General features: G+C 41.9%; 1 protein-coding gene across 1 annotated transcript; it reads left to right on the top strand.

Moving 5' to 3' along the window:
• Positions 1–1,140: 1,140 nt before the first annotated feature.
• On the top strand, positions 1,141–9,732 carry LOC100558194 (ferritin light chain, oocyte isoform). The gene is made up of 3 exons (XM_003214807.4): positions 1,141–1,679; positions 6,695–6,841; positions 8,014–9,732. The coding sequence occupies exons 1-3, from the start codon at positions 1,500–1,502 to the stop codon at positions 8,509–8,511; spliced, it is 825 nt and encodes a 274-aa protein (XP_003214855.1). The 5' UTR covers positions 1,141–1,499; the 3' UTR covers positions 8,512–9,732.
• The last annotated feature ends 1,728 nt before the right edge of the window (positions 9,733–11,460 follow it).

The raw sequence follows: 11,460 nt of genomic DNA, 5'->3' as shown, positions 1-11,460 counted from the left end.
GGGCCACATGCTCTTCTACTGATTGTAGAATTTGGTGTGTATTCATAGGGTGCAGTTTTTATTTCACGGGTAGCTAGGCCTATAAAACTATGAAATGAATTTTGATTCAAACATTTGAGAACCAAAGATCTAGTACACTACATACAAAGATAGCAGTTTATCTTAGAAAGGAAGAAAGGTCACACAGACCTTTGGTCTTAAGTACAAGATCATCCCATTTGTAAGTGCAAAATATTACTTGAGGAACTGCAATACAGTGAACCCTTGGTATGCACTGGAGTTTGGTTCGAAAATGTGGATATGAAAATCCATGGATGCTCAAGTTAGGCCCCTTCCACTGCCATATAAAATCCAGATTATCTTATTTGAACTGGATTATATGGTAGTGTAGACTCATATAATCCAGTTCAAAGGAGATAAAGTGGATTATCTGCTTTGATAATCTGGATTATATAGCAGTGTAGAAGGGATCCTAATGGCATCTCTTATATAAAATGGAAAAATCAAGCTTTGAGATATATATATATATATATATATATATATATATATACACACACACACACACACACACACACACACACACACACATACATACATACATACACACACACACACACACACACACATTCAAGCCGTGGACAATCCAAGCATAGGGAGGGCTGACTATGGGAACTTCTGGATGGTAAAGAAGGATTCTAGGGCCCCTTCTACATTGCCTAACAACAACAACAATAATAACAATAATAATAATAATAATAATAATAATAATAATAATAATAATAATAATACCAAGAACAACACCACTTTATTGTACCCCGCCTATCTCCCTGAGGGAGATTATCAAATCACATAATCTAGGTTATCTCCTTTGAACTGGTTTATCGTGGTCTACACTGCCATATAATCCTGTTCAAAGCAGATAATCTGGATTTTGTATGGCAGTGTAGAATGGGCCTAGGATGGACTTTTGACTTTCAGCCTCAGAAAACCCTTTTTAATTGTGAATTCATCACAATGTTTTGACAGGCAGGCATTCAAAAGTGATTTTTTCCCCCAAGAAAGTCAGGTTACAAAAAGCACAGTGCTGGCAACAAGTCTCGATGTTTGATTTCGGAAGAGATGAGGAGGGGGAGGTGAGGAAGCGAGAATTGGGCCTCCAAGCAAAATGCAGCTCCCAAGGTGCCTTCCCACGCCCGAGGGGGAGGCAGTCAGGGGCCTTTTGTCTCTGGCGGCGTGAGAGCGCTTTCTTGGAGGAAATGCTTGCGGCCAGGTGAGTGCCAACTGCCAAGCACCGCCTCCCCACCTGGACGGGACAGAGAGAGGGATAGACATATATAGAGCAACGCGCCAAGGCCGAGCGCGCTTCGCCTCTTCCGTGGGGTCGCTTTCAATGAAGATATCCAGGTGGCAAAGGTGGCTGAGCTGCTGAGTGGCGTGAGGGCCTGCGTGGAAAGGGAAAGCGAGGCCAAGGGGGCGAAGGGGAGGCGAGGGCGTGTGCCATGGCGGAGCCCAACCCCAAGCGGCTCAAGAGCGGGCTGCCCTTCTGCACCATCCACCGGCAGCAGCAGGCCCGGGCGCTGGGCAAGCTGGTGAAGCAGAACTTCCCTCCCGTGGTGGAAGAAGGCCTGTGCGGGCTCAGCAGCGCCCTCCTCGAAGGAGCCTACCTCTTCCAGATGCTGGTAAAGGCGCCCACGCTCGGGTCCTCTCCCTGCCTTGCCCGCCGCTTTGCAGCCTTTCTCTTCTCTTCCCGCCTTTCCAATTTGACACCCCTTTAATTACCAAGGCTTAGTGTTATGGGGTCATAGGGCTGTAGTTTCACAAGGTCTTCTTTACCCTCCTCTGCCAAAGAGTGCTAGACCCTATACATCTCAGGATTCCATAGCACTGCACCATGGCAGTTAAAGGGATATCAAACTGCATCAATTCTACAGGGCAGATGCACCCAGTGTCTTCCCCGACTTGCTCATCAGCAGCGCTTCTTCTCACCCCAAAGTTTAACCCAGGGTGCATCTACAATGTAGACTTAATACATCCTGACACCACTTTAACTGCCATGGCTTAATGTGATGGGATCCCGAGATGTGTAGTTTGATAAGGCTCCAGAAGGGTAAAACTACAGGGAGAAGGGAAAGCTACAGCTCCCAGGGTTTCATAGCATTGAGCCATAGCAGTGGCAGTGGTGTCAAACTGCATTAATTCTACAGTGTAAATCAGGCATGGGCAAACTTTGGTCCGCCAGGTGTTTTGGACTGCAACTCCCACAATTGCTAACAGCCTACTGGCTGTTAGGAATTGTGGGAATTGAAGTCCAAAACACCTGACGAGCCAAAGTTTGCCCATGCCTGGTGTAGATGCACCCTTGAAAGATTTGCGTTGCTCAATGATCATCATCCCCTGCATGCAGAGTGAATGCATGGTGAGATGCCCTGGCATGCGGGGAGGCTGTGATAAAAGCCAAGGATGTAATTATAGGACACCAAATGAGAACACACAAAAATAAAAAAATGTCATTCCAAATACATATTTTACCAACATTTTAAATCCCTAGCATCCAGAGATATGGGAAATCCTTCATATCTAGAACTCTCTTAGCCATGTCCACATTCCCTTGGTAACTTTTTCTTCCCCATTTCTGTGGATGCCTAATGTGTATTTCTGAAGCTTGAAGTTACTGAAATGCTAGTAAATTGGGGAATGAATGAAAGGTTCATTCCATAGTGAAATTCCTATTCAGGAGTGATACCTTCATTTTATCCCTCATCTCCTTGGTTTAGTTTACACCCTGATTTTATTTAGTTATTTTATTTAGTCTGCATCCTGATTTTCTATTAACAAGGGACTCAAAGGAGCCCTTTTACATCACTGTATGCACCTGTAGACTTAAGTCTTCAAAAGCTTATGCTCTCAACTTCTTTCTCTCAGTTTGTCTCTAAGGTGCCACAAGATCTCTTTGCAATTGTAATTAAGTAACTATTCCATAATACTATGTAACAAAATTTGAAACATTTTCTGTTCCTGGTTTGAAAGTGTTATTCCTGTACTTACTTTGAAAGCAGTTGTTATACTCCAGAAACTTCATTTTTGTGGCTGCCATAAACTATGTTGAATTGGTTGAGACTCAAGGAGATGTTCATTAAAAAAAACTATAGCAAAGTGTGGTGCAGGATGTCTCGCAAAAGCAAAGTTTTTGCAGTTTAAAAAACTTTTCCTATGTTTTGTGATAGCAGCAATTAGGAAATGACATTTATAACCCAGGAACAAAAATCATGTTGCATAGTGTAATCACAGACACTAATGCAATAGTGACATTATTGCCACCATCGTAAACCGCCCCCCCCCCCCCCCAAATTTACTTTACTGGGCATCTGCTGCAAGGGAAAATCATAGAATCATAGAATAGTAGAGTTGGAAGAGACCTCATGGGTCATCCAGTCCAACCCCCTGGTAAGAAGCAGGAAATCGCATTCAAAGCACCCCCGACAGATGGCCATCCAGCCTCTGCTTAAAAGTCTCCAAAGAAGGAGCCTCCACCACGGCCCGGGGGAGAGAGTTCCACTGTCAAACAGCTCTCACAGTGAGGAAGTTCTTCCTGATGTTCAGGTGGAATCTCCTTTCCTGTAGTTTGAAGCCATTGTTCCGTGTCCTAGTCTGCAGGGCAGCAGAAAACAAGCTTGCTCCCTCCTCCCTATGACTTCCCTTCACGTATTTGTACATGGCTATCATGTCTCCTCTCAGCCTTCTCTTCTGCAGGCTAAACATGCCCAGCTCTTTAAGCCGCTCCTCATAGGGCTTGTGGAAGGGAATCCATTCTTTCAGAGATCAGAGTGATCAGGATAAATGATGTTTGTGTCAGGTTCATGGTGTTGTGTGTGGAGAGATTTCTTTGTTATGTTTCTTAAGTATGCCTAACTTAGTATCATTAACTAAACAATTGATATTTAAAAAAAATAAAGACCCTTTTGGTTATCATGTTGTGGAGTACACTGCAAACACATTCTGCTTTAGGAGACCTAGACTGAAATTAATTTGTTTTTGTATTTGCCTGATACAAACTAGGTCATACTTCTTTGCCAACCGTGAAGTAGATTGGTGGTGGCGGGGTATCCTTATTGCAATCATATCATAGTTGAGACTAAGTATGGCACTGTAAATAATCCTAAATGTCTGGAAAACAAATGACTTTTCCACCTTAAGGTATTAATAATGTTATTGTCACAGACAGAACGCCACCAGATAAGATTCAACACAGTTTATTAAAGATACAGAACCAAAAATGTCCGTAAAAGACAAAGGGCTAGGCAAAGACTTGCCTTCAATATGAAAAGACACTTTAAAAAGTTCAAAAGATAAACCGGATTAAACGGGAGTTTAATCCGGGTTAAACCAAAAATGCTTACTTCAGCCTGGCTCTTAAAACAAACAAAAACTGGTAAACTAAGATTCAATGAAACATAAATAACTGGCAGCAGATTACTCTCTGCTACTCAACAGCTGTGGTTGATTAACTAAGTTGTTACTCCTCCGTGCAGCAAGCGAACTCCGGGTCCAAACACATCAATCAGGGCAGAAGCAGTCAGCGGGGTCCCAATCCGGTCCAAGGTCGAAGGCCAGGTACAGACGTCTTTAGTTCACTAGTTCCACCGATAATCACAGAAGGGATAGTCCAAGGTCGTAGTCAGTCAGTCAGTCAGTCAGTCCAGCGTCAATCCAGAGTAGGCAATTAATGTCCGTCAAAAAGACGACGGAGGTCCAAGCTATTAAGATTAAACACAAGTTGCACAGGAAAAGCCCACACAGTTCCTCCCGCCGTCTATGCCCAGTGTCCTTGGTAACTTACGTATTCAGCAAACGAATCACACCCGTCTTCAGGAAATTCCCAACAAGAGCCCAAGCGTTCGTCCAGATTACCTTGCCCAACGCAATTAGCCCTGGATTCTAAACCCCATTTTATGCCAGTTTACAACTCCTCATCGCTGTCAGCTGTTACCCTAATTCCAGGTGCCTCATCATCATCCTCCTCATCAGAACTAAAACACCTTTGACTACGCCCCACAGCATCCCCAGCTGTGGATCCCGTCCCATCCCTCCAGCTCGTCCACGGGTCTAATCCTGCAACCCCCCAGTCGCCTCCTATACTATCATTGCCGGTGGCACCCAAATCCTCCCTCACATGAGTCCATTCCATATCATCCTCCTCTGAGCTAACCATCTCTTCCTCCATTCCCTCGGTAAAACCCTCAAAGGAGTCTTCGTCAGTTGGTTCTGCAAATAAGTCCCGCAGCCATTTCCTTTCTCGCTCCTCAAGAGAGTCTGACTCCCGAGGAGTCTTACGACCACGTCTCCCAGTATCGGAGCCATAAGGCTCAACCATAACAGTTATAGTATTGAATGTTTTGTGAGAAAGATGTGAAATTTACATGAGGAAAGTTAAAAGCATGTTTGTAGAAAATCATTAAATGGGCCTAGAAGATAGGTAAGAATCACAACCGTTCAATAAATTGCGGTCCAGCAATACCTGGAGACCTACAAGATTCCCACTCATGGAATATACTATCTTAGTCAGATAGTGGGTAGAAGCTGAAGGCAAGGAGGGTGAGGTCTAGGGTAGGCTTCCTCTATGTCAGTCACAGAGATACAAAGGGTGGGCAACTCAAGAAGCAAGAAAACCTGAAAAGGGAGATAATAGGTGTGATGCTGGACTGAAGAACTGGGGAAATAGTCCAAGGCCAAGTTCTTACAATAGGGAAGAGACACAGTGGCTTTTTCTCTCAGTGGTTCTAGAACAAGTCACATTGCTTTCAACAAGATAAGAATCCAGAAACCGTATATAAGGAGGAGCATACCAAAAGCCAGACCTTGGTTAGTAATAGTAACATACGGTAGTTATTATCCTTCCTTTTCCACTTGGATTTTGTAATGACAACTATCTTGTCTGCTTGCAAACCATATTTCCTAACTTTCTGTTTTTCTGTACTACTTTCATTTTTTGGGAAAATAACTTGTGAGATATTCATACATTATTCTGTACTTTTTAACATGTCCTATTTACATTTCAAAATCAATTTCAAACAATTTGGGATAGTGAAAAATATCCTGGAAATAACTATTGGCCATTATTACAGCTGGATCAACCAATTCTTTTTGCATAATTTACAATATTTGTTTTAATTTCCCACAATACACAAACACATATGCACAATATGGAATAAACCTGATATAAATCATTATGTTTACTTATGTAAAAATGTAATGAGCCGGTTAAACTGCTGAGCTGCTGAACTTGTTGTCAGGGTGAGCTCCCGCTGTCAGCCCCAACTTCTGCCAATCAGGCAGTTCAAAAACATGCAGATGTGAGTAGATCAATAGGTAGGGAGGTAACGGCACTCTGGCAGGAAGGTAATGGCACTTCATGGAGTTGTGCCAGCCAAATGACCTTGGAGTCATCTACGGACAGTGCTGGTTCTTCGGCTTAGAAATGGAGATGAGCATTGAGCACCAACCCCCAGAGTCAGACACAACTAGACTTAATGTCGGGGGAAACCTTTACCTTTATCCTATGTCAAAATGTTAGAAAAGCAGATTTTGTCATTTTTCTTGAAATGTTCTTCTTTTTACTCTTGTTGAAATTTTTTGCTAAGGAAACACTTAAAGGCATGTGTATCTAAACTTAGTGGTGTTTTCTTTACTGTAATAGGGTGAGACATTTGACCATTCTGATATGGCTTTACCAAATGTCTCAAAATTCTTCCTGGACCAGGCAAAGGAGGAAAGGGAGGCAGCAGAAGCTTTGATACAATACCAGCATGTCAGGGGAGGTGCATACTGCACCAAAGTTATCCAGGTGAGTCACAAGAGTTTGATGTCATTACATTAAACTTTATACTTCATGACATTTTAAGAGTGTTATTCCTTTTCGAGAGCCAGTGTGGTGTGATGGTTTGAACACTGGAATAAGGGCATATCTAAAATAATGATCACAGAAGATTTAAGTCAACTGCATATTTGAGACAACTGCCAAACGGAATGCCTACAAATGCCTTGTAATGCAGGTTGTATGCTGGATCAGTATTTAAAGAATTTAAAGAATAGCAATTTTTTGCTATCCTGGAAAAATTGTTTTAAAAATAATTATTTTACTTTTCTTCCATTTTGATATCTGAAGTTTTATATCTGGATGAGGAAATTAAAGGGAACACCATTTATTCACCTGTGCTGTTGCACTTGCTGCTCTCCCTACCACTAGTAACCAGAAAGTTACAGGCATCTGTGTATATATCCACATAACAAAGTTTTATAATGCCTGAGGTAGAATGTTCTAAAAAAATTCAACTCTATGATATAATTTATTTTATACTCTTCCTCCACCCTATGAAAGCTCATCATATTTTAAAAGAATTTAGCTAAACTCCCTTTGGTATTTAATTAAGGCACCAGTTGCAATTATCCTACTATAGGTGAGATTAATTCCCTCAATAAGAAGGATCATGCCATGTGTTTGTATCAAACTTTTTTTCCTACAAGACAAAGTATACAGGATTTCCCCACATTTTTCGATCCAAATGGACATGCTGCATTCCTGTGACTTTATTCAGCTTTGTAACAGTATGAATTGCTACAACATTATTCACGACTTATCCCATTGACAGTATACTGTAAGAAGTATATAAACCACACTAGTTCTTCAGAAACATGACTAAGACCCCATTTACGTGAAGATTAATACCACTTCTCCTCTGCCCCTAGCTTTGGACTTCAGCTCTCACAGTCCTTTATTCCTGGCCATGCTGGGTTGCTGGGAACTGGAGGTCAACATTTACCCAAGCTTCCACAAATAGAAGTTGATGCAAAGCAAAATCTGGATTTCCCATATTTTGCCTACCACACCATAACTTTGTAAAGATTTGATTAGAAGACAGAGATAAGAGGTCTGCAATGCAAGTACTTAAAGATGTATCATTGATTATTTTCATCCTTTCTTATTTGCCACCTTTGTTCTATTCTTTGTGATTCCAGAAACCACCCAATATACTCATAAATGGTGTGGCACCAGCCCTAGAAGTTGCCGTATTACAATGGAAGACGGTGGCAGGCTATTTTGAAGAGCTGTATGCTCTGTGTGTCAAGTATGCAGATCCTCACACTGCAAGCACAATCAAGAAGGAATTTCTCAGACCCAAGATCACAAGAATCAAGATGGCGGGAGATTTGCTTACCAATGCCCATAGGCTTAGGAGTGCTCAAGATGGAAGAGGTGACCTTGAAAACTACCTTATAGACCGCTTGCAAAAAGAACTCAAGATTGGGTCTGAATCAGAAACTTGCTGCAGTTTCTGTGTGCCTGTTCAGAAATCTATAGGAGATGCAAGGGAGCGACAACTCCTACAAGAGGAATTCCTATGGCAAAGGAATAATGTAAGGCTGAAACATGCAGGCCTGTACTGCTTCACTTCTCAGCCTCGGTGGAAAGGTTTGCGGGAGGCCGATCGAAGACAGAACCATAAATGGTATTAAATTTGATGAGATTGTGACACCAGGCATGCACACACACACACACACACACCATCATTGAGCACTTATACAATATGCATACATCTCTAAATTGCTCTAGTATTGAGTGTCTGTGGATGACTGTACAGTTAGTGTGAAAGTAGAATCCTCACCAACACGTTAACTGCAAAATCACAATGTGGTCATTCATTATTTCGTTGCTTATGTCATGTTTAAAAGGTTATTTAAAGACCTGACTTGTTTAACATCCACAAAATCTAGTCCTGTTACTCTGTTAACTGCTCAGAACATCCAGACTCATGCCTTCCTTCCATACTCTCAACCTACAGCACAGATTGGTATTTCTAGTGTTTCTTGTCTGATCTACAGTTGGGGAATGGGGTACAATACAGCAGTTGAGAGGTGCTATGGAGTAACTAATCTGCACATCTGCAGTTTTCAGTGAGGTAGTGAAGATGGAGGGCTTTTCCAAACTTGGCCAAAGTCTAGGGATTTGTACCTCTACTTTCGTGGATTTTAAAAACTATTCAGATGATGTATCTCCTGTCCGAGACCATTTCTCATGAATAAATCTAAATGTGTGAGATCAGGGACATAAATATTGGAGAGGAGCATGAGGGAGGGGGAGACATGTTAAATTCATGGATGAAACAATGAAAAGGAAGGAAACTGCTCAGCCCAGAGCTAACCACATTTAATGCTGGTAGTAGGAGACACAGAGAGTAAAAGAAACCCTGCTATATTTAGCACATGACTAGATTCAGGAGCAGGAAGAAACTATTACCCGGTGTGAAATCCAGGATTAGAATAACAATACATTTTTGAACTAACTGGCCCAACTGAAGGATCCTAGAGTCTTGCAGATTCATCAAAAGCTTCCAGATGCTGTTGTCATGTCTTCAGATGCAAAAGGTATTCCACTGAAGGAGTCCATGCTGTGATCTTGCAGAAGTTATTGTAAAACAGCTTCTAGATGGGACAGTTTTTCCAGACTGGGCAACACATAAGCTTGAAGTCAGAGAACCCTTCAAATATTCCCCATTATGGAATGTGAAGAGTACATTTTCCCCTACAGCAGTGGTATCAGGGTGCAAAGTGTGTGGACCTCAATGAATGACACCATCTGGGAGGGGAGGGTCACACCCCATGAGGCATTTTCTCAATATCTATCTCAAGATCCCCCAGCTTCTCCCTGTCCACTGGCCACGATGCCATCTGCTACACCTACTAAATGACCCCTTCCAGGTCCAGTAGGGCTATTGCTCGGTGACCCCTTCTAGGTCCAGTAGGGCTATTGGTTAGACCAAGAAAGGGAGACATTACCCATGGAGTCCTCCGTTTCCCCAGAAAGATGTACAGGGCAGTGGCCGGGGGGGGGGGGGGGGAGGCCAAGGTGGGCAGTAGTATGCTATGCAGCTGGGCTGATATGGATGGTAGTAAGACAAGTAGGAGAGTAGGGGGTGGATGATGAGCATTGCTGCCCATCTTCTGCCACTGTTTTCCAGTACCCCTTCCCCTGTCCCCACGGTAGTATATTCCAAGTGTGTGTGTGGGGGGGGGGGGGGGGGGACTCAACAAATGGCTACAACATCAAGATTTTCTTCTTAAGCAATGAACTATCTATCCAGATTCCATCAGTATAAAGTCCGGCTGTTTGAATCCACCTCCTCTTCTGCAACCCTCCCTCCCACTTCCATAGCATTGAGCCATGGCAGTGAAAGTAGTGTCAAACTACATTAAAACTACAGTGTAGATGCACAGTGTAGCCAGAGCATAGCCACTAATGAGTAACAAATAGATACCTTATTGCATGACTCTAAAAAGTAGCAACTTACAAGTGCAACGTAAATTAGCAAGAAAAAAGATATTACTGTTCTAGCTTGTTAGTGCAAAAAGTATTATCTGCCAAAGTAACTATGTAGCATGTTACTTCCAAACCCTGCTTATTCATACGTCCTTTGTGCAATCAAACATTAGGCAATCTTGAGCAAGGAACAATAATTTTTCTTTACTCTGAAATCTATTAGAGTTAGGTTTTTATGTTTGCTGTGCTGGAAATCATTTAAAAGTTAATAAAATATTATTTTGGAATATATCTGATTTTATGCCAGAAAAAAAACATGTTTTGTTATATTACATAAGTGTAGTCCCATTTCTGCTTTATACTTAAAGATATCTATATGAAGGCCTTTGGCCAGGAGATTTGTTTACTGCATTAACACGCCTGCTATGCAAATAATAATACCAAAAATGTATATTTGAAATAAAGTATTCTTGTATGGATCTGGAATTACTTAGCATGAATTGGAGAAGATTTTTTTTTCAACCTAGTGACTATCATTGCTCACCAAAATATTATCTAACACATTTGGAGAACTATAGGTCAGTGAGGATCAGCTTTGTTACTGTGAGCTGGCCAGATAGGAACCCTGCCTATCACATCAAATCTGGCCTTGGATTTTCTACAAGGAGAAAGGTGAAATAAAATAAGCCAAGACAGTCCTTGTGCAAATGTCTCAGCAAACACCCAGTCTGAAATAAGAAGAGGTTGTTGTGGTGTGCCAATTGGTATTCCCTGTTCTAAACCAGGGATTTGTACAGTAGCAATTCCATATCTGCAAGGAATACATCCCTGGACTTACTGTGGAAACATGGAAACGCAGATAATAGTGAACCATAATGAAGTAAATGACATCCAGCAGAAGCATACCATAGAATCACATTGGAGAACCTCAAAAATCCTAAAGAGAACACTTCCCTAGCATTTCTGGGTCCTCTAGTGTGTCCTCTAGTGTGACTAGGGGTGGAAACATATCATAGAATAGTTCTGGAAGACCTAGAAGATACCTAGAAAGAAAGGGGTTTTTTGGACTTGGATAAGTGAAATCACTAGTACTGATCTCACAGATTCAGTGGTTATACTGTAATTCAAACTACTAAAGAATTAAGATG

The sequence above is a fragment of the Anolis carolinensis genome, chromosome 1, assembly GCF_035594765.1.
Source record: "Anolis carolinensis isolate JA03-04 chromosome 1, rAnoCar3.1.pri, whole genome shotgun sequence".
In the NCBI taxonomy this organism is placed as follows: Eukaryota; Metazoa; Chordata; class Lepidosauria; order Squamata; family Dactyloidae; genus Anolis; species Anolis carolinensis.
The sequence above is the reverse complement of the archived record's forward strand: the minus strand, read 5'-3'. Positions and strand labels throughout refer to the sequence as shown.

Bases quoted from the DNA above. Each gene is read 5' to 3' on its own strand.
- LOC100558194 (XM_003214807.4), top strand. From the start codon at position 1,500: ATGGCGGAGCCCAACCCCAAGCGGCTCAAGAGCGGGCTGCCCTTCTGC. The intron at 1,680-6,694 runs GTAAAGGCGCCC...TTACTGTAATAG, and splicing joins CCTACCTCTTCCAGATGCTG to GGTGAGACATTTGACCATTC. The intron at 6,842-8,013 runs GTGAGTCACAAG...TTGTGATTCCAG, and splicing joins ACTGCACCAAAGTTATCCAG to AAACCACCCAATATACTCAT.